The sequence below is a fragment of the Rhamphochromis sp. 'chilingali' genome, assembly GCF_963969265.1.
Source record: "Rhamphochromis sp. 'chilingali' genome assembly, chromosome: 18".
NCBI lineage: Eukaryota > Metazoa > Chordata > Actinopteri > Cichliformes > Cichlidae > Rhamphochromis > Rhamphochromis sp. 'chilingali'.
This window is the reverse complement of record NC_137945.1, coordinates 10,513,344-10,537,833: the sequence shown is the minus strand read 5'-3', so window position 1 is coordinate 10,537,833 and position 24,490 is coordinate 10,513,344. Positions and strand designations below refer to the sequence as shown.

Genomic DNA, 24,490 nt, shown 5'->3' with positions numbered 1-24,490 from the left:
GGAATTATATATCACTGCAAATACATTTTATTTCTCATTAGTAGTTTTGTGTCATGTTCATTTGACTTTGTATGTTAACCTCAAATTGAAATGCTGGCCCAAGGTTGGAATGGTAACTATAATCTGTAATCCTTCTACGACACTGAAGGTGAAGCAATTCTTTGACCTTGACGGTGCACTGGCATAAGTTTTCAATGATGTGCCTGTTGTCTGTTTTCTATCTGCCTATCAATCTGCCTATTCATCAGGAGCCCGGAGGACTGTTGCAGGATGGATGGCATGTATCTCAGCTGCCACATAGGAAGCTTAATCACGTCTCCTCTCGGCTATCAGACGTGCAGACAAACTGCAGTTAAGCAGAGAATACCGCAGAGGTTTTCACAGACAGCACAGCACTCTGACAATGAGCGGGGCCTGACGTCAGTCCACATCATTGCTGCCATATCACCTGTCATCATTAAATTACACGAGGCAGACAAAGGAATCCATATTAATGAGAGGTCCGATGTCCCGGATTTAGGTGAGCTAAACGTTAGTGCTCTCACCTTAGCCACAGCGGCCACATCAACAAGTGATCCTGGACATGAACATTAATTATTAGAGATGTGGTGAAGACCTAAATCTCTGCAGAAAGGAAACGACATTGGGAATGTCATAGATGATTGAATTTAATTGTTTAACTGCTTAAATCACATTTACTAACCGTTCTATGAGCTTTAGCACAGATATTCAAACACCTCAAGATTACGGTTTCTTTTCAGAGGCAGAAATTTTAACACTGACAGGAAAACTTAGCCTTTAATGTCAATCATGGATCTTAATTTTAATCTATGACCTCTTTGGTGCTCGTTGATTCCGGTTTCATTTTGTAATCCCATGTTGTCATGCAAACTGGTCAGCTTTACTTTACTTTTGCACTTGCTGAGCATTATCTCTCATGCATGAACCGGGCTGCTTTGAACCATGGCTTTTGCCATCTTCCAGTTAATCTTTGACGTTGTTTAAGCTTTCAGCCTAGAGCCCAGTGTTCATGCCCAATTAGAGGCTATGTTTTCACACTCTTATTAGTTTTCACTTGCTTTTTATCTTTACTCTTATTCAGTCATTATGTTTAGGCATCACAAATAATTGGCAAGGTTTAAAGTACCACAAAATCCTTGGTACGGTTAATGCAACAAAAACTGTTTGTTGAACTCTTGTTGTACTCACTTTTCAAGCACTTTTTTCTTGTGTTATAAATGAAGTACATCCCTTTCCTTTAGCATTTCCACTCCCTAAAAGTTCAGTACAAGATGATTGAAAGAGAGCCTTTTGTCAATCAGGAAGTAAAAAGAAGGAAGTAAAACTCTCACGCTTCAGCAGCTAAATCTGGTTAGCTATGAGACCAGTTAGTAACCCAGTGTACTGTATTCCCAGGACACCGTTTCTACATTTGCAAAACCCCAGCAGCTTTGAAAAAAACCCATAGTATTTGACACACCGAGATCAGGAATGGGTTACTTGGTCAGTTTTTGTGGATGGCTTCTCATCTGCTCCTTTGCCTTATTGAGAAAAACCATGTTGACATGTTGCTCACTATTGAAGAATGTACCAGCAATGGGCTTCAAAATTATTTTTCTTTCTGACACTCATAAAAATCATGAGTCATTTTTACAGTTAGAGACGATTCAATGGAGTTTGATCTTTCCTTGTTACACATTTCACAGATTTGGAAGAGGAACGCACTGCATGAAAAGATTTGTTAAGATTTGCGCTCTGTCTTGCTCATCATGTCAAAGAATAAACAAAGGAACACACTGAATATTGAGTGGTCTAGTCTCCATTACAAATGAGGTCAGGTGCTTGTTTAGTCATGTAAATGCAAGTTTTGCATCAAAGACGAGCAAAGAAGTAGATAAAAGAAAGGTAAAGATGAAACAAACTAAACACAGGTGCTCGCTTTAGCCATCTTTCATTAACAGTGTGATTGCATAAAAGTTTAAATTTACATTGTATTTTTTTAATTACCTCATTTATGGATGGATATACCGAGTTGCAAAAGGCTCGAAGAAACATGTTCCCTGTGTGTGTGTGTGTGTGTTTGTACTTGTTTAAATATCTTTGTGAGGACCAAGAACTGTCATTATACTTGTGGGGACCACCAATAAATATGAGGACCAAATGCCAGTCCTTGTGAATTTGAAGGCATGTTTTGAGGCTCAAAATGTTGTTTTGAGTTTAGGGTTACAATTAGGTTATAGTTCAGTTTAAGGTTAAGCATTCATTTCTGGGGGGTTAGTGTTCATGTTAGTGAAATCGAGGCATTGTATCTATTCAATGTCCTCATTAAGATCTGAAAACAAACGTGTGTGCGGCATGCTGGACCATCTCCAGAGAAGAGCACTCCCATTGTTACCGTGGCCTTATCGTTTACACTGAGCATAATAGCCGAGGTGTCCACTTTCTGGCACCGTTTATCGAAAGGTCTGATAGAGGGAAACTATTTCAAAACATCATTGTCAATTAACGAGTGCAAAGGTCAAGAGGATGAGCTTGGAGAGAGAAAATGGGTTGAAAAATCCAGGACAAATTGTTGACTTTGACAGGGTGTCCAAGTAGAATGAAGCGAGGAAAGCAAAAAAGGGACAAGCAAAAAATTTTTCATGTGTTTTCAAGCACTGATTCAGTGACTAGGGAATTTGTGAACTGATTAAGGCTCACATCCTAACACATGTCCTAAAATGTGTAGGTTAGATTAGTTGGTGATTGTAAACTAACCATAGGTGTAGAGTTCAGAGTGTGTGATTTTCTGTCGCTCTGGGATAGACTAGCGACATGCCCAGGATGAGCCCTGATTAAGTTTCTCCTGAACCTTCGAGTCAAGTCCTCGTGCGATCCAGTTTTTGTGTTTTGTGCCACGCTGAAAGGGAAAGCTGTATAGGCTTACTAATGAGAAGCTTCGAGAGATTTATCTCTCTTTTCCACTTATCATTTATCTTTCCCCAGACAACAATGCTAATTATTGTTTTCTTCATGTGCAGACTCTTTATGCAATTTTGGTCCTGACAAAGAATCTTCATAAGCCAATTTCTCCTACCACTGCTGCTTGCTTTTGCTGTTCATTTCCTCCGTGATAGAAAATGATGGTGTAAAGGTTTGCGCTTCAATAGATTGAGTTATCTTTTTCTGCTTCTTCTCTGAGCTGCTCACTTTAGCGGCCGGGGTTTAATTTAATTAATCTGCACACATAGATGAATGACGAATGACATTTTTTTAGCAATCCCAATTTTTTTTTAAAAAGCACATCCCCAGAGTGATGCAATTTTGATTTAAAACTCCAACATTTTTTATTTTAGCTCGATAGAAGATGGTGAACATTTAAAACAAATGACCTTTTAAAGTCTCACAAATGACATGCACATCTAAATTAGCTCCTTATTTCCAGTCAGAGAATAAAAGTCGCTCTAGCGTCACTTTCTTTGAAGTATTTTCAAGCTCTCTGGTAGCAATATTAGGCCTTTATACATGAAAGCATGCTCATCTCTGCCCACATCTGCTGTGATAAAGGAGAACACTACAGAGGCAAAGCCAAAAGCTCGTAGACCCCAATGAAGGGCTAACAAAGTAGCGGATGCAATTTGTATGAATTCTGCTCATAATGAGCGGTCTGCTGTCAATGCAGGGCAGAGAAAGGCTCCTCTCAGCAGAGCTAAAGGATGGAAAATTACAGTTTAGAAAGGAGGGCCAGTAACCATGGTGAATGACCACCTCACTCCCTGCTTTCCTGTCTTTTTTACTGCTAAAACCCCATGTGCATCTACTTCAGAGCACAAAAACACACACGCACAACACAGCCACTTATTAAACTGTCAGGCAGTGATTTCAGCCTCAGGATTAGCCACCAGATTTGGACTGCTGGTTGCAGATTTGCAAGGGAAATTTTGAGTGGATATGTAACCATGGGGAATAAACAAAGATCACAGCAGATTTATAGTTTTACTCATAGGAATTAAGCCCTGGTAGATAATTTCACTGAACACTCACATGAAACTATCTTAAAAAAACAATAGCACTTTCTTTGTTTTCCTTCAAAAGGATGGTGCTGTCAGCATCTTGATATCTGAGAGAAGTAAATGCAGGGTCCTCTGCAAAGGTCAGGAGAAAGGAGATTGATGAAAGGGGAAGGAAACTCAAGATGGAGAGGTGAAAACTATCTATTGGGCTAGCATAACAGTGCTGCTGTTGATGTGAAGCCCACTGAGCTTGGATTACAGAAATATGGACACTTTGTTCTAGCACTGCTGTACCTGACAAAGGAAAAATGTTCAGTGTGAAACAATAATCTCCTAACAGTGGAAAAAAAGGTAGCGTAATAGAAGAACAGGATGAGTATCTTAAATGGAAATCCTGTCGGTCTTCATTTAGCTTTTGTATTTTTTTTTTTTTTTTAGCCTTAAGACTTTGTTTGGATGTTTAGGAAGGGAAACTGGTTGTAGATGGCCTGGGGAAATGGGGCTTTTGGTTAAAGGTTAGCATAATTTTTTGTTGGGTAAACAGTGGTACTAAGAGGTTCATTTATCTATGCCACAAGCTTTTACGTGGTTTTGTTTCAAGCTAAGTATCAACATCAACTATTTCAGCACATTTAGATCTAAACCTTTTAAAAAATCTTTTCACAGAAATGACCCAGGGGAGCTTTTGTTTGTTAGGCAAATGTATAAAATACCACAGCATGGAGCCACTGAGATATCCAACATCAGTAAAAAAAAATATAAGCATGAAAAAGAGATTGAAAATCATTCTTTATATTCAACATCAGGCTCGATTTAAATAATGCTTTCTTAACTTCGTAAAAAGTAAAAGGTAACAAATAAACAGATACACCAATAATATCACTAACTAGGACTAGAAATTATTAGTAAGATGATAAGCAACAACAGCACAAAAATACATAAAGATTTTAAAATTGCATTTATGTTATTTACTAAATTTATCTACACTGGTCTCATATCATCTCATGTGAAGTGTGAATGTCACAGGCTGCTGCATACTGCTGTTATTTAGAGCCTAGCTGGCCTATTTTGTCCTACTCTCAGTCTGAGTGCACCTCCTTTTACTCCTCCTCACACAAAAACACTTAAATAATATTAATGGAGTTGGTGACAACATGTTCTTGTCATAGTTAAGTCTGAGAGTGACGTCAATATAGCTGTTCAGTCATCTCAGCTAATTTAATCACAGCATGCTGTTGAAATAAAATCCCGAGTTGCTGCTAATACACAGTGTAGTGAATACTGAATACTGAAGTGAATCGATTGGCCTGTTGTCACCAATATCCAGTCTAGTATCCAATCCAAATGTGAAATAGGTACGCCTAGGGATGGGTATCGTTTAGGTTTTATCCAATACCAGTCCCAAACCGATACTTTTGAAACGGTGCCGGTGCTTAAACGGTGCTCGAACCGGTGCTCGAACCGGTGCTCGAACCGGTGCTTAAAGAATGAAGAACACAAACTTTGTCCAAAAACCTCTCATGTTTAGCTGTTTTTTTTTGTAAAAAGATAACAATGTTAGCCTTTTCTGCAGCTATAGGGGATTTATGATATCACTCTTGGCTGGAAGCAGTGCTTAAACAATGGAAAAAAACCCACAAACTTTGTCCAAAAACTTCTCATGTTTAACTGTTTTCCACTTTTTCTTTGGTCATTTTAGCCTTTTTGGCCAGGGTGAAGGGAGCATCTGCCATCAAACAAGAAGACAGCCGCATGTAACTACAACGGTGTTTGCTAGTTCACCTTACATGCATTAATTTAATAACGTGGTTAGCCTACTCAACGTAAATTACACACGAACAACGAAAAGAAGTCCAGAAGTCCAGACGCTTTTCTTTGCAAGCTCCTTTGACTACGATGACCTGGATGACTGAGAACCTTCACAGACATACACGAACAACATTAAGCTACTCACGCAGAGAAGAACGGCTGCTGCTGCCATCATGATCATCATCATTTCTGCTACACTGGCAGGGCTAGGGGCCAGGACTCTCCTCTTCGGGTTTTTGGGGGATGTTGCTAACTCCGGGACCGATAACAGGCACCACACCCGCAGTAGATGTGCTCCATGTGAGGTCTCGCAGCAAGCTATCAAATACAGCGCATTTCTCGGCTTTTAAAAAACCGCTATGCGTCGCCAGGTGTTTCATCAGAGTCGAGGTGTTACCTCCTTTGCACAGTATCACCTTAAAGCACTTGTTGCAGGCTGCTGAGTTTGCATCTTTTGCTGTGAAGTACAGCCAGACTTTTGACTTAATCACCGGAGGACTACTTCAGCCAGCTCTGAAGGCTTCTCCTCGCCTATCCGCAAGTCTCCTCCCAGTGACATAAATTGTCAAAGTCATACAGAAAACAGTGGTTTACCAATGGCAGCAAGAAATGCTCTCTGGGGCTCATGCATGTGTATTTAAGGGATATTTCAGAAAAAAAGTGATTAATTAACCAGCAGACCAACATTTCCATCCCTTGAGACAAATTACATTATAGTCCATTCGCCAGAAACACCACACACACACACACACACACACACACACACACACACACACACACACACACACACACACACACACACACACACACACACACACACACACACACACAAAGAAACACATCAACCACCCTTTTGGACGATGGCTGTTTCATTTCTTATCAAACCTCCTTGAGATTGCTGACAGTGTTTTCCAGACATCTCCAGGTTTGTACTGCTCTCTATCAAAGCAGGAACACAAATTACATGGTCCGACTGCCAAAAGGCAAAGAAAACCAATATCTGACACAGTGTTCGACCCCACAAACACTTTCTCTCCTCTGAGGTTGACCTCCATTACATGTTTGTCTGGAGCTTGACATTTCTAAAGGGCTACAGCAGAAAATGAAAAAAGGAGAAAGATGGAGAACGGGGGGAGCTGACAGGAAGGATTTTTGAGGAGTACTGAAAGCAGCAGCAGTAGCAAGGTCTCCTTGAACCTTCATGAAAATATCACGGCTACATGTGGCTTTTCTCGTGCATCAGCAGGTGCAAACAAGGAAAGGCTAATTCAAAAAAGGCAATTTCAGTGTGTTGTATCTTCAGTTCTACAACAGAAATCAACTACAACAAGGAACATTTCAACCTGTGCTCCAACTTTATACAGAGGGTGTATAAACTAATACATGAAGACAGCTCCTGTTAACAGAAATCCCTGCTGTGCTGCTCTCAGCAGGGCGCTCACAACACGCAATCTAACCTCCCCCCCTCCTGGTACTAACTGGCCTGCGACCAAATCCCCCAGGTGCTCTATAAGTAAACTCCTAGACTGCCCATTGTGGCTAAAACTGTTACATAATCCCTGACCGCTGTACATACCTGGCAAGACTTCCTGTTTGTAGTATAATAAGGCTTTTGCACCTACAGTATATGCTCTCTAAGATCCAAGTCAAATCTGCCTGTGACAAAAACACAGCCAATGTTGTGCTCTTACCTCTAGTACGAGCCACAGCTGATCCCCACATTTGATGTCCTTCTTGTAATACATCCCGTAAAACTTGACCACATTGGCATGGTCAGAAAGAGCTTTGAGGATGTTGTATTCAGCTTCAATTTCCTCATCGATATCCTGAAACACAAGAGCAAACATCAGCTAAGTGTGTACGACACACACATTTTAACACCTACAATCTCATCTTTAGCTATTTTTTTTACCAGCCATATTTTATCTTTGAATGTTTAATGCCAAATAACAGAGTAATAGAGGTAATACTAATTACTACCTGGACTACTGTCTAGGCATGAGTTAAATAATATTAATACCATTTTCATACTGGTAGAAAAATTTGAAATTATGAACTGGAGAGGGTTACTTCACATAAGATAAAAGCTATTACTTTTTTAATAATCCCAATGTTGGGGAATTTTTTTGTTACAGAAGCTAAAAATAAGACCAAACACACCCAATTAATAGCCTGAATAATTTTAGCTTAATAAAATAAAATACAATCTTACTTTAAAGTAAAAAGTAATTTGTAAAAAGAACAAAAATTGTATATTAAAATAATTTTATGTTTAAATACAAATATTAAGAAATGACAAGAAATACATAAGAGTAAAATATCTAAAATTCAAAAAGCAAAAACCGAATTCAAATGAATTTAGTACAATAAATATATCAAATATCAGCTGACATGTAAGTGGCTCAGTAACAGTCATGCTCATTAATAACTAGTGTATGAAAGTGTTACATAATGTATACTTTTATCACTGTTTTTTACTTCAAAAACAACAAGCCATGTTGTTTTTGAAGTGATCTATAAATAAAGTTGGATTGGATTGGCTGATTGACAAGTTGTTACATTTACAAAGTTATTTATTGCTTGTTACAGTGTTTATGCTAAGCAGAGCTAACCATCCACTGGATCCTGCTTCTCGGTCCTCTTAGTTTAACTCTAACCAAGAAAATAACAATATAAAGATCAGCTGAATGGATACTTTGTTATTATTGCTTACATTTTTTCTTTCATTTATTTACCTTCTAGACTTTGTGGAGAAAACTGTAATTTATTTGCTTTCTCTCTCAACTTTTTCTATTCCTACACCAGTAGTGATGAGGAGGATACTCTCAACTATCTTCATTCAAGAGAACAGTGACAGAGTTGTGGTGATATCACAGATACACAGCCAATGCAATGTCCATAAACCAGACTTTGAGAATGATTCATTTCTTTGTCCTGTGATTTCTAAGACATGTATCTGCAGCTCCTCATTTAACTGCTTTGCAACCTTTTTAAATATCAAGAACGTCATCGGTTGCCTGATTTGATCAAAGAAAAACAGAGCGACCGACCTTCGGACACTATGCAAAGTCTCCACCATTTATTCTGCAATTTAATGTGGGCGAAAGGACATATCCAGGACATGTTAAATACAGCAGTCATCGTATACTCTTCTTCTGAATGTTGCACGGTTATTAAAGCCTAAAGACCGGGAACTTTTAGCATATAATGCAAATCGTGCTGGTGGACATTTAATCTTGTACAGTATTTAGTACTATATCACAAGTGATAAACAGTAGCAGTACTACAATAAATAGTACTGAGCAGAATCCTATTGTAGTTGGTGGCATCGGAAGTCTGACACCCCTCGTACAGAGTCCTGAAACCAGATTTTTGATTTCAAACATATGGTTTGGGGGTCAAAATGGGCACAGCAAAGACTCTAATTCCAATGGATGGTTTTGGAAAATGTGAAGGAGGGCATAATTTTTTAGACTTCCTGCGTTCATACTAAACCAAAGTAATTACATTTTTTTTCATGTTTTGTCTGTAAAAAACAAAAAAAAAATAGTTTTATAACTACAACAAAGACAGGGCAACAAACTACTTAACACTTTGTTGAAATTGCACCTTTGATATATGAAGATTTCTTAGGGACTAAATGTGCAGTTAAACTTTTTTTTACACTGACAGAAATGGGAATTTCAAAGATCCAGGCCACTTAAGATCAAAGTGGCTATATGTGGCCCACAATGTAAAATGACTTTGCTTTATACATTTAATGTAGCTTAAGGTAGAAAGCAAAAGTACAGAAAATTACTGGACTACAAATCGCTTTTCATCAAAAAAAGTAAAAAGAAAAAGATAAAGCTTGAAACTAAACATAACATACAGTATTTAAAAAAATCTGTACTGCATCTTCTATATGTGAACGAAATGAGTGCAGTGATTAAGATTATGGTAATGATGCGCTTTGCGTTTCTTAATAATTAGAAACAAATCCCCTCCCAAATTAATGAGACTTGAAGAGTGTGTTTAATAGAAGAACCCTGCTGCTCATTAAATGCCTCTAAATAAACCATGCACTATAACGTAGACTCAAAATAGACAACACAATCGATGAAGAACGGTAACAAACAGACTACTCAAATATGGTAATGCTCAGAAATGTAACACATCTGAAGTAATCTTCTGTAAATGGTAAATCTAGTAATTATAAAAAATGTTGACTCTATAGGACAGATCAGTCCCACAATGTCAAGTTTAACATCATGTTTCCCTGCAGCATGACAAAGTCTTCTTCTCATTAGGCCGTTTCTTTTTTTTCTTCTCCTTCTTCACACACTTCTGCTGTAATGCCAAATTTGTGTTTTGGCTCTGTGCTAAAGCACCCCACAAGCAACGCAAGTCCAAAATGATCAGAGTGCTAAACTGATATCATCAGAGGCAATTTGCTGAGATAATTTGCTGATGGTTGTAGATGGGAAGAATAGTTACAAGAATCTCGCTTGAGGTGTTTCCAACCTGCTTGGCTTTATTCTCTTCACAGGCTGAGAACAAAGCAGAGCAGAGTGATGTTTATCTTACCGAGGGCAGAGCTAATAAGTCAGACTACACTGACGATTTGATTTTTTGTGCTTGCAAAGCCAGAGGTTTTTCACATCATAAAGGTTTTTCTTTCTTTGTGAGATGGTGGGGCCTTTACTGTTTACTTCTCAGTAAGTTTTCTACCCAGCTATTTAGATTTCCTTTTAAATACCAGCTGGTATACATAGCCTATGGGCACGCTTCAGATGAAATGTAAAGAAAAATCATAACTTTTAACCTTGGAAGATCATGTGCACTCCCTGTTCCAGATATAAATCTCTAAAAAAAAAAAAAGGTAAAAGGTAAAAAATAATGAAACATATAAAATACACATTTTCAGTTTAAAAAGATGAAATTTGATCACATTTAAGGTGTCATACAACAGGGAAAACTACACTAACAATCAACTAAAACTAAAGTAAAGATGCAGGAAAGTAAAAACACCCAGAAATCGATGATGTAAATTAAACACTTGCCATGTCACAAGACATAAACGTGTACTTCTTGTGCCATCACTAAGAGCAAAACAATATGTATAGATATATATACCAATCAGGCATTAACATGACATTATGCTTAAAATTGTGTTGGTCCCCCTTTTGCTGTAGTTGGGGCCTCACTTGTTTAACCAGCACAATCCACAGATGGTCGATTGTTGGCATCTTGTTGGCGCTTTTGGTGGCAAACAAGCCTCAGCATGGGCACGGTGACTGGTCTATAGCCCCATAAGCAACAAACTATAATGCACTGTGTATTCTGACACCTTTCTATCACAACCAGCATTGCATTTTTACCGATTTGAGCTACTCTCATCTGCTCATCTGTTGGATCAGACCCAATGGTCAGCCTTTGCTCCCTGTGTACATCAATGAGCTTTGACTGTCCATGACACTGTTGCTGGTTCATCTGTAGCTGGTCAGTGAGTCATCAGAGCTTTGGTAATTTTTACACACTGTGCACTTGGCACTGATCAGTTTCGCTCTATAAGTTCTTGGTCTGACATTTTGTGGCTGAATCACTGTGTTTTCTAAATGTCAGATGTGAAATATGTGGAATATTTAGGAGGGAAAAATTTCACAAATGCACCTGTTGCAATGGCGACATCCGTTGCAGTGCCATACTGAAATTCAGTGAACTCTATAGAATGACCTATTCTAAGCGCTGGATTCCCTGAAAACACCTGAATTCAAAGATTAAGTGATATGATCCAGTACTTACAGAAACAAATTACAAAAACATATTACAATTCCAGATTGTAGCCGTTACTTTCTTTGTTTCAGTCATAAAAAATATTGAAGAAGTCTTAAAGCTCTTTCACAATGTACTTACTATGTAACAAACTCAACTTACATGGATCGGATCCAGTATCTTCACAGCTGCTTTACTTCCATCTATTTTATTAAGCACCTTATAGACTTTTCCATAGGTCCCTTTACCAATTGTCTCGATGATTTCCCAGGTGTCGGTCGGATCTGGAAAGTTGTCAAAGACAATCGATTTCCCTGATCGTGGAAACATCTTTAGGAGATATCTCCTGCAGAATGGGAAAAACACATGTACATGTGGGTCAGTGATAGAGAAGGGGCAGGCGGTAAGTTGGGGGGGGGGGACATTGTGCTGTGTGTGACCTATATTATACACCAGTTAGTGCAGCTATACTGTTATTAATCCATGTCTGAACTGAGTAAACACATTAGTAAAGAGCTCAGATGAAGGGGATTTAAAGCTATTGTGCAAGTACATAATGTACAGTAGATCTTTTCCTTCAGATTCTAAATTCAACACCTGAAGCTTAATCAGATGAGTGTTCAAAGTTCACGGTTTGTTTGGGAATTAAACTGGAAGTGTTTTACTTGAGGATAATCCGGGGATGCAATATAGATGGGGGGTTAAATTGGGTCTTTAGGGGATTTAACGCCCATCTATATCTGCAGTAAATATTACATCTAGAGGAAATAACTTTGATTTTCAGCAGATTGAAGCTTTATAACATAACAATGCATAAAAATAAAGGCAACAACTGTGCTTGCCTTCATTAAGACTCTTCAGTGTCCTGTTACAGATAAATGGGATGTCTTAGCTTTAAGTCACAGCTTTTCTGTAAACACTCAGAGGGGTGTGCTTCCTGCTTTCAGGTCCAATAAGACACATTCCCAATTTTTAAGGCTGATATCATTCAGCACCAAATTGATCAAGATATTCAGCAAGATACATCCAAAATGGCAAGGTGATAATATGTACATATATTTTAAAAAGCAAACAGCTATTAGTAAATAAACCCATATGTTGTCTTTGCATGGAAATATGCAGAAGAAAGTTCAGGTTCTGCAGATCAATCAGATAATTACATGAAATGCAATTACAGCCAAATCTCAAGAGAGTCTTTCGTGTATCCTTCAAAGGTGTCTGTCTGTCATCACAGATTTGTTCCCATAACTCAAAGAACCACATCCACAAAGCTAAAGCAAAGACAAAAGCACAACTCTCTAAATCAAACTTACATTATTCTCCGAAATCAATGCAGCACATTTTTTGGGGGAAAACAAAGCAATTAATCCATTTCTGTGCAAAAGGTTAGCAGTGGCAGGCCAGCCTGGCCCGGCAGTGAGTACCACAAACAGAGGAGGAGCTAACGAAAGCTAATCTCACTAGCAATTCCCCTGCTGCAGGGCTGCCATTGGAAACTAGCTCTGAGAGATTGGAGATACAGTGGGATTAGCAGGAATTAGTCTCTGTTGCAGCATGAGCCTTTCCCCATATAGATGCCCATTCACACACAAAAGAAAACTAGCTCGAGTGGAAGTGCACAGTGATGCAAAAAGCCTTCTTCTTCTTTTTATTATCATTTTTCACTTTATTTTGCGGTGAGAGAAGACTGCCACCCAGGGTGCCATCTTATACTCAGCTCCTGCAGTTATTTTATCTGAACTAGTTAAGATGATTTAAATTGTACAGATTCCTGCACACAGCAAGATAAAACTGGCAGACAGGCACATTATTTTGCAGAGATATCATCAGCCATTGCCCATGCAGAGCAATTAGACTCCTATACATGTATCCTTGTGTAGGTAATTGCACTTGTAATGTACATTGCCCAAGTAATCCACAGACATCCTCAATAATACATCATTGCCTGTGTGTGTCAACATGCTGCGACACATGAGAGGGGAGGGCGAAACCTAAGGACTCACAGTGGACACCTCCAACAGGATCACAAGCTGCAAGGAAGTAACCCTTTAGAGGAGGCAGTGTGCGTGAGTTTGTGACTGCATGCATGTGGTTATTTAAGCTTGTGTGCCCCAGAGTACTGGCTGCCTGTCACTTTTCATTAGCTGTTAAAGGTTGTGGCATTAACCATAGTCTGTGTGCACAAATAATGAAATGCAGATGTGTAACTGAGCATGTATTTACTGCTTTGCTATTATTTGATAGAAATAATACAGTTTTGTTGCTGTTGTTTTGTGTCTTGTTTATGTGAAAATTAAATATAAATGTGTGGGGGTTTTTTTAAGTCAAGTGAAGGCACACTCCTTGATCTGAGTGGCGTCTGATCAGGACGTCTGGCCACTTGAGGCTACTCTGTAACCCTGATGAATAGGTTAACGTTTCAGCTTAACCTTGGCACATGAAGTTTGCCCGTCTACAAGCTGAGATAATCTGCCTCACTGGGCTCATCAAAGTCAAAAAACGCAGCGCTCCCACTCAGACAACATGAGCTTGGTAAAAGAATTCTGTGAAGCAAGTGGCTACGACTGGAAAGACACAGAAAAAGATCCTCATAATATCAAGTCAAATAAGCCCATGTGAATAGATGAAACTTGAAAGCATAGCCACAGAATTTATTAGAAATAATATAAAAGTACAAACAATAAGGCATGTCAAATCTTGCAAACAGTTCATCGACAGCTGTAGCAGCTTAACTTCTCCACATAGTAAACACAAGTTACACTTTACAATCTTTACAGACTTAAATGTTGCCAAATTATTACAAGTGAACTAACTTTACTGACCTTTGATGGCTTGCAGTGAAAAGGCACAAAGCGAACAGAGACACATGGATGGTAAGGATAAAGCATAGATTGCACTTTCACATATGCACGCGTACACACACATGGTATCCATACAGCCTGCACTGGGCTACTACTGAGCCACTCCCAAAGTTTGCAAATAAGAAATCCAAATGAAGCAGCCTTGACGTGTTTATGTTTGCAGTCAAAGCTGAAAACATGTTTAGGTAAGTCAAGAAGCTGGATCAGCCAGTATAAAAAGTTAGTATCATACTTACTCTTTCCTAAGTGCATTAACATGCTTGGGTATCAGTTGTGGATGGCAGCAGCAGCAGCAACAGACCAGAGCAGGATGTTGTTCCTGTGTGCCCCAGCCACCTCTGCTATGTATTATACATCAAGAATAAGGAACACTCGCAAAGTTATTATCCCCAAGTAATTGGTTTTAGTAATTATCTTAGGTATGAGGACATCCAGTAGCCAGCAGCCGATCAATTGATAGTGTCATAAATTAACCTGCAGAAGACAAGCTAACAACGGGCGAGTATACGGACGACAACAAGGAGCGAGTCAGGTGAAACAGGCCATGGCTGCTCTTGTGCTCCTCTCAGCATCATTCAGCAGTGTCCCATTACACGGGTGCTGCTGGGCAAAGAGTCCCAGCAGTGCCAGCAGAGCTCGGCTGAGAGTTCAGTTCAAAGGGCTCGAGTGATGTTATCTGAAACCTGCTTCACATAAAGTTTATTTAATGCAGTCATTTTATATCAGTGAATCCAACTCTTTCTCGTTTTTGACGCGTAGAATGAAGTCAGAGAGTCAAATATTGTAAGGATGAACAAAACCTGAGAAAGAGATTATATTTATTTTCACTGCATGTGAGCGCCCTGTTTGCACAGACTGTAAAAAAAAAAGACTAACGTGACATCATCTATTGATTAGCCCTATTATGAAAAACTGACCTTGATGTTTTCAGCGTTGCCGTCTTCGTGTTTTGAAAGCGAGGTGTGAGAAACCAAGGCACCACACCTCATTAGCCAATCAAGATATTCTGGATGATCTTCCTTCTTGACTCTAATAATGACCATAATTTACCAAATGAACGTAATGGTTTATTTAATATGACATTGAAATAGTGACTGAGTCTGTAAAGCCATCAGGGAAGCGTTTTCAGAGGTCTCGGAATGAGGGAAAGACTGACTCAGCTGAGCTGGGGCTAGTAGTTGCTACAAAATCTGTGCCATGACCAGTATGAATCATTGATACAAGGCAGTACAGAGCCATGCTTTCATGTACTTTGACCCAAATTTTAACCCTACAGTCTATATGTGGCAGCAGAAATCAAGACCCATCAGAGCAGGGAAGATTTTTCCAGTCTTCAGTTGTCTAATTCTGGCAAGCCCCTGTGATTGCAGCCTCAGTTTTCTGTTGTCAGGTGACAGGAGTGGCTGTTCTGCTGCTTCAAGATTTCATGTGCTGTTTGTTCAGAGATGCACTTTGGTAAACGTTAGTTATTCGAGTTACCCTTGGCACTTTTCCTCTGATGTCTGGCATCAACAAACCATTTTAACCCAAAGAACTGCCAGTCCATTAACGAGCAGCTGAACAAAAATACCTAATATAGTGGCCATGACTTTTAGAACTATATGACAGTCTTCTTAGAAAGTTGCATCCATTACACACTAATAGCCTCTTAAGATGTAAAGCTGCAGACATGATGGCTGAAGAAACTCTCATCACTCTTTAGCTTAAGAGTGACTCTTTAAAAGCTTCACAACACAGGGAAAAGCCAGTAAAAAACAAATCTATAACGACCTGTTTGTCTTCTTAATTTTGACAAAACCGGTCTCTATCAGTGCTCATGATGTGTGAAGCGAGCTATCATTTGCCTTTCAGTCATCTCGTTTGTTTACATTAATAGTACATTTGATTTGTCAGTGCACCAAACACTTAAAAACAATTAACAGTCCAGAGGAGAGAAGTGAGACTTCATGCAGCATAGTTTCCTTTGTAAATTATTGATTCTGCCAAAACTGTCAGAAAGTAATTGTTGTAGCAGTGAAGCTGATAATTTATCAAACACACTAACAGATGGCACAGCGATTATTTTCTCCTGAACACGCAGAGGCATGTCTTCATCGTGTCGTGCAGTCGAGTCAGGAAGGATATTACACGTGTTTGGCTGATTGATCATAACCAATTCACCACTTTAATTGGAAGATTCTGGGTACTGTACAGCTGATTTGACACAGTCAGTCAAAGATCACACAGACTTGCATTAGCAATCACTTGTATACAGACAAACGCTTTCAGTATGACAGTTTCTTACAATAAAAGTCTGGATTTTCTTCTGTTTAACATGACACATGCTCTGTGTAGCTCCACATATGCTTCGATTCTTTCATTTCTGAAATGAATAAGGCTTTATGCTCTCCACAGATACTGTAATTCATAAACCATCAGGCAAGCTGTGACCATTAGGGTCACTGTTATTTCCGTTCAGTAAAGGAAAACAACCCACTCTGCAAGATGACATGTAATAGGCAGTTAACTGATTTAGGTAACCTCACGCTTAAGCTGAAATATTCATGCAGCTTCTCAGGTATTATCTCACAGGAACACATGCATAAAGGCTCTTTAATGTTGTACTTTTGTCTTTTCTCTTTGCACAGGCAGTTACTTTATTGTTTGCATTTATTGACTCTTTTTTTAGGGAGTAAATTTGTGACTTGGGGAACTGTAAGCAATTACTCCTAGATAAACAGCATTATGAATAATGGAGGCATTTCCCTGATAACTAACACACACACAAAGGCTGAAATTATACTCTGATTATAGAAAAGTCCGGAGAAAGTTTGGTAGGATGGACTGGAAAAGACATAACAAGGAAACGGCAATTTCCAAGGAGAAAGAAAAATAAGACACCGTCCAAAAAACTAATTTCAAATGGCTCCAGTCTCATTTGAAAACCCCCCCCAAAAAAACAACAGTAGGTCCAGTGCTTTGACCATGTCACAAAGCCTCATCAATCATTTGGCTTTGCGGCGCCTGCTTTTTGGCCAATAATAAATCTGGCGAGCAGTGATGTCTCTGTCTATTACCGGCACTTTATGAATCCTAGTTCTGTCTTCAGCACCAGTACCCCCCACCGATGACCCACACTGTCCGGCCTTGGGAGGAGGGGGAAAGTGGGGGTGGGGTGGCTGAATAATCAACGTGCTGACTTAAAGTGTGGGTCCTTCAAGCACAACCTCCGGGCTTGGGCAACTGCAGTGCACCAACCTCATTTCCTGCTCTGCTGCTTCACAAATGGCTCCTGGAAGCTGAACCAAAACCAAGGATGGAGATGCACTGATGGCAATAATAGCCTCGTGATTAGAGCGGGCAAAGGTCCAGTACAGTGTGCAGACTCTCCCTGTGCTCCAGTCCTCACTATTTCACCAGTTTAGCACCAGAAACATACAAAGGAAAACAACTCAGGGATGATTTTCATTTACTGCTTGTCCTTGTGATTTTTATACAACTTGGTCATTTTGCCCATTTCCTCTGATATTAGCTAATTGACTGCACTGTTTTATGTTCACCAGGTACAAGGTAAAATATTTCAGCAACTATTATCTGTATTGTCATGAAGCTAAAGCACAAACTGTCACAAAATACCAACATTTACTGTCACAATCATCTGACTTTGATTAGTTCCCACAGCAATCAAAAACTATTCACTTACCAAAACGCAGAGCGCAGGATGTTTTGTGGATATGACATTTTCACTCATGGTTACTGGGCAATGGATCAAAAAATGGCAATGCTCTGACTATTAAGTTGATATTTTTGAATGTGTTGCTAAAAAATGCAACAACTCTTCTTCTGCTTTGTCTTCTGCTTCGTGGAGGCAAAGCTGCCTTCTTCACCAGTAAAATGAGCACATTACTATTAACACTGGTCTAACAAACCTGTTTATCTCACACTCTACCTTCATGTGTGAACAAGACATAAACTCCTCTGGCAATCCAAAAGGATACTGGCCTTAGAATTGGAGATTTGACTCTCAACCTGGCTGCTTCACTTTCAGATGTAAACACCTTGGCGAAGATTACCATCTGATTCGTCACTGTGTGCCAAAAGCACACACTGAAGTGCCGTTTTGAGATTCCTAAAGTTGACATCCTAGCGGCACCTTGAGATCCTGCATGCAGGGATAGAAACAGAGTCCACCACACACTGAAAATATAATGGACCAACACAGCTCTCACTTTGGTTACATAATAACCTAATGGCTGGAAGTACCACACCATTACCTTGCACTCACATATGAGCACATACAGGTTTCCCTGGGACACAAGGTTATAGGACTTCTTCAAGGGAATGAGAAACAGTCTGGACTTATTTAGCCTTAGGTTGCTTCTATAGAGGGCTTCACAGTGTGTTTCTCATTCACCCATTCACACTCTTACAAACGAATAAAACTCTGTAGTGTCAGTAGCTTAATGATGACCCCCCTCCCATGAAGCCTAACGAGCATTGGTCCTCTTGAATCTAAGGCTTGACATTTGAGAAAACAAACATACAGAGAACTGAAAACTAGAAGTATGAGATTGTTCTTTGATTTAAACAATTTTTTCCCACATTGAAACATTCACATCACTCTTACAAAATTATATGTCCAACACACACACAAGTAGGTTGTGTAACAACTTACTCCAAAGTACACCGGTTTAACAAAAATCCCTCCTTGCCAAATACCACATATGAAATATTGGACGAGAACCCACGTGCCCACAGTGAAATGTGTTACGTGTTACATAAGCGGTTAATAGGCTTAATTTCCTGACAGGTAACCTACATACTGCTCTGCTGCACTCTGAGTCGCTAGTCTCTACACCGTGAAGCATCATCCTTTCGCACTGATGCTGCGCTGACGAGATAGCTCGACACACGTAAGATGGCTGCATGATGGCTGAATAATCCTTTCTGCATACAGTATGGAACTGTGCATCCGTCTAGTTTGATCCGACACTGATTTTTTTCAGTCAGTTTAGGTCCTGCATGTTTTGTAAAAGCAGAAATATTACCTTAATTTTCCAACAAAAAGAAAAAAAATCTCTGGAACACAGTTTAAGAAACAGAGAGTCTTACCTGAAATGAAAGAGGCTGCTTTCAGACATGTCTTCAGTCCTTTACAGGCAGCTCATTTGTGAAATGTGTTGGGATTCAGAGTAGTGCAAGGGTTGAGAACAATTATGTTGTTGAAAATGAAGTGCCACTTGCAAGCAAGTCATTCAGCTTTGTCTGCTCTAGCCCACTCATTAAACTCTGGAATATTACAGATATCACTGCATTGTGATTTATTCATTTATTTTGGTGTTATGCAGAAATAATGAATATTGTGCAGTATATGAAAGCATAGTAGTGATTGGATAATCACAATAAACACTTAAAAGTTTGGTTAGAGCAAGTTTTCTTTAACATTACACAACTTTAGTGACTTTGACGTCACATTACAAAGAAAACTGAAGCATAAATGTTCATAAAGATTGGGCTCAATTTCTCCCTTTTATGCCTTTTCTAGAGCATGCTGCTTTAAAAGCAGCCATAAACATTTGTGTGGCCTCAAACCTCTGCTCATGATATGCTGGCCTGAAGGACAAGCAAGAATTCATTAGGTTTGATTGACTGATTGATAAAGATATTGCTAAGTCCCATCTGACACTTTGTATGTGGAATGTAGGAATCGATACCGCTCTCATGATATTGGTAGCCATGAGTGTTGCACCACCATCGTGTCTTAGTGTTTTATTGCTTTATCCTTCAAGCTTCTATTCCGAAGCCACAGAAATGTAAATGTTTATGTAAATATCTTGAATTTCCTGTCTATTCGTTGACCTACATAAGCCCAATGTCTCCGTCCACCTATTTTGTGCACTGCTGCTAAAGTAATTAGTAGAAACAGTGTCACAGTGTCCCATTCTCCCTTCATTCGCTGTACTAATCACATGGACATACTTGAAAATGCTGAGTGGAATAATGGTAGGACACAATCAAGGGAAATCAGAGATCACTTCAAGGAGATTTAAGGAGTGACGCTCTGATTGTTGATGCCGCTGTCATGCAGATCAGTGGATGGCTGGCTGGGTCTGCAGCACCCGAGTCGACTCAGTCTGTGAAGACTGATTGAATAAGGCTACTGATGAGGCTATTGTGACCGTGGGTACGTGGTGTGAATGCATGACAGGCTCATGGCTGGTGTCAATGACTGGCCGCCATTGTGGCAAACCACTGGGCTGTGACTTACCCAGCTGTGGTGCACACATATCATGAAGCACTGAAATGAGTATTGGGATTGTGCAGTTGATAGAAAGATCATTAGGCAATCATTACTACAATATACATGCATGCTGCTCAATTTGGTCAGCCTTTGTTCAGCTGACCTGACAACCTTGCTCATTATAACATTAATGTGCATAGTCTGGGACACTTTTACTGCTGGGAGTCACATGAAATTAGACAATCTCTAATTGCAAATTGGTTTCTTTTGCTATCATGCAGGCAAGCACACCATGAAAACTGGGGAACTGCAGCACAACCTCAACATATATAGCTAATCTAAGTATCTCATGAGCTTCGTGAATGGATTTATTGAAGGCTGTAGGATGTGAATTGGATGAATGACAGTCTATTTATAGCTGCCTTTGATATTCAGACATTTAATTTTCATTTTGATCTCCTTAATCGGACACAGTATTTCTTTGAGACATTAGCACCCTTTGCAACTCTACAAATGCTAATTCGAGCTATTCACAGAAAGCTAATAATTATGTTGAATTATTAGTTTTCTATAAATATGCATAAGACTTTTACCACAGTGTGTATACTGGAAGGGTTTGATAGATATCAAATACTTGGTTCGGTGCTTTGAGTCAAATGCTAAACTTCAGCATGCTAACATGGTAATTTATCTAATTTATGCTAAGTCATGTTGTTTACCATCTTAGCCTTCTGTCACACATGCTTAGAGACTGTTCTAAAACCCACTGGTGCCTACTTATGCTAGGGAAAATGGTCATTCTCCAACCAGTTAATGGTTAGTTTCTGGCAGTTGAGGCTCTTCGTGTTGTACCAAAAACATGCTTGCGATTGCCTTGGTTGCTAGCAGACTTCTCTGGTCAGTGCTAGATTGCATGAAAGATGCCAGCTTGTGTGCAAACACTGGCCAACTACTTACTAATTAGTAATGAAACTGTGACACAAAAAGAGGCCATTGCATCTTTTAAAATGTGTAGATTTCAGCAGTAAGACACATCATTGACCTTGAAGGTGATTGGTCACTGTTTCGAAGATGTGTTGGCTAGTGTTTAAACGCTAGTCTGGATCTTTCAAACAAACTTACAGGCAATTATGGCAATCTGTTAGCAACCATAATAACCAAAATGTTTTGGTACAGTGCTTTGTGACTGATTTCACTAAACAAAAGCATAAACTTTGTGTGTGGACCTTTAAAGTTTGTAGAGTCATTTATGATATATGGAAATACATTTATGCCTCTTTGACAATACAAGTGTTAAATATATTATTTTCAACTTCTAATGACTAAATTTAAGAATATCTCTAATAAATAAAACTAAGGGTATATGTATGGAAACACAGCCATTAAAAAGTATTCCTATATTGAATATAATGTGGTCATAAATTACTTCAATTCTCCCCTTTTTGTTTCACCATGGTTTTCAAGGTGAAACAAAAAGGGGAGAATATATTAAAGGGTTAAAGGCTGACTTCATGATAGCACTAAATAAATAAAAAAATCAAATAAATATAAATCAAGTCAAATAAACCAATAAGTTAAATGCAAGAAAAACACTGCCATCCCCAGAGGCATGGTTAAAAAGTTTGTGGCCCAGGAATCTCAGTAAGTGCATTAAATAAAGTACACACTGTGAACAATAAACAGCTTTTGACCACGCTGTTTGCCCACTCCACTGTCATCCCACATTAGAAAAACCAGAAGGGGTTCATGACCCTGTGCTGAACAGTCCCAGCCATGACTCACCATCAAAACAGAGTTTGTCCTGTTCACCGGTAGAGAGGAGTTGCATAACTTGGCAATGCAAATGCCCCGCTTTGCGCTTCAGTATTCATATCTATCTATCAACAATTCTGTCTGTGATTTTGGGAGTTTTTGTTATAGCATCCCTTTAAGCCGTGGTAAAAGTTGACTTGACTTATATAAAGGATGACATCCAGAGAAAAAAAGTTCTGATTTTACTTATAGCTACACTCCCATATTACCTGTTACAAATGCCTAACATTAAAAGGCTTAAAAATATACCCATATGGCCTGGTTCTCCATCCAACTGCATATTGGAGCTTCATTAGAAGCTATGAAATTCAAGTATTTTAGTACTGAGATCTGGTGACTGTGCCTGAGGCCATTTTAGTGACATGTTCAGGAAACCACTTTGACATTACCGGGCTTTTCACATGAAGTGCTGTCCTGCTCATCAGAAGATGGCTACACTTTGGACATAAAGGGATGGACATGGTCAGCAAATGCTGCCATCTTTACTAGACTTGTATAGTCCCAAACAAATATGGGTACATATACAAGTCTTCTCAAGATATGATCTCACACATATGAAAAAAACTATAACAGCAACTGATAGCAAGAATGCCAGTTGTCCTTAAAACCTTTCATTATCTGCAGATATATTTATTTATTTATTATCCTGTGAATCTATAAAGGCACGTATAAGGGAACATGCAATGTGTGAAAACAGACAGACTGGAAAACCCATCACTGTGAAATTAACATGTGTTATCAGAACAAAGGTCAAGTTGAAGGAAAGATCTGCTGCTGCTAATTTGATAAAAATCCCTCCTCCATGAAAAATTGCAAACACTCATCCTATGAGAGAAATACCAGAGATGCTGTATGTTACACATCATCACGTCTTTCTTTCATTGCCTTTTCTGACTGGCTTTCTACTGTCATCATGAAAGACACTCGCATTTGCCTCGCGGCTAAACCTCACATCTGTCTGTGTTTCCAGATAATACGACAGCTCTGATCAGCGGTTAATGGCCAGCGGCATTTTAGTCATTTCACTCCTCCGCTTTCTTCGTTTTCTTTTAAAATAATCTACGCATTTTTTTCCTTATCATTAAACCCCAAAAGACCCAGAGGACCTGCAAATGAATCACTCATGCTGAAATACATCTGGGGACAAACAGCCACCGCTGAGATGATGCTGATTCGTGTGGCGTTTGGATGAAATCCAAGCTCGTCTCTGAAACATATTGTGATGCATTCACTGTCTAAGTTGTTTGTCTGCATGTACCCAGTCCCCTTCAAATGATTTTTTTTCTCTTTTTTGGCCCAAAGATGTCTGCTTTGCCCTGCGTCACTGCACGAATAACCAACAGGATTTAAGGGTGGGGTTGGGGTTCCTTCAAGCTGTCATTTTGCGTGTTCTTCTACGTCACAAGCATCACCTCTTAACACCAGTTTCTATGGAGAAGAGGGTAAAAAATAGTCTTTTCTGGGTTTTTTTCTTTTTACTTTTGTGGGAGAATGCAGATTAACAAAATGTCCACTGTTTGTGCAACTGCTATCACAAAAATGTGCACAGTTGGTCAGATATTAAAAGAACCTACAGCATATAACCATTCATCATTTTTTTCACCCCTCTGTCTGTCTGAGGACACCTAAGGGGTACAAACTAAAAAAAAAACATGGAGTTGCTCTGACCCTGAAAATAGAGGTCACACAAGCTTTATATATTCCATTCAGTACAAAGAGGCAGAGCCATGGGGGCCTGCCACACAGGAACAGTTCATTTTAAATGTCCTGCAAACACCGACATATATCATGGATGTTCCGCATATGTTGTGACTGAATACTGCCATCCTGTTTCTTCAGGAAATAAACGAGCTTGAGGCAACATCATGACTATGTCAGCGTGATGTCCTCGCAGTACCATCCCTTCAGCACCCACTGGCTACATCGAAGGGGCTGTCTTTGCCCAAAATGCATTCAGAAAGGGGAAGATGAGGTTTTGCTTTATAAGGCCAAGCCTGCTGGATACCCTCAGAATACATTATGCCCCCCTCTGCGCTTTTAAG

General features: G+C 39.3%; 1 protein-coding gene across 2 annotated transcripts in view; it reads right to left on the bottom strand.

The window, feature by feature from the left end:
* Nucleotides 1-11,885, bottom strand: part of myo3a (myosin IIIA) — a gene marked incomplete at both ends in the record, with an annotated part of 71,788 nt that extends 59,903 nt beyond the window's left edge. The window contains 2 exons of one of the 2 annotated variants that reach the window (XM_080864465.1): nt 7,493-7,627; nt 11,718-11,885. In XM_080864465.1, the coding sequence (XP_080720591.1) occupies nt 7,493-7,627; nt 11,718-11,885 (303 nt within the window). Of the gene's footprint in view, nt 1-7,492; nt 7,628-11,717 lie in introns of those variants that run through there. The other variant, XM_080864464.1, reaches the window with a different exon arrangement.
* Between the last annotated feature and the right edge of the window lie 12,605 nt (nt 11,886-24,490).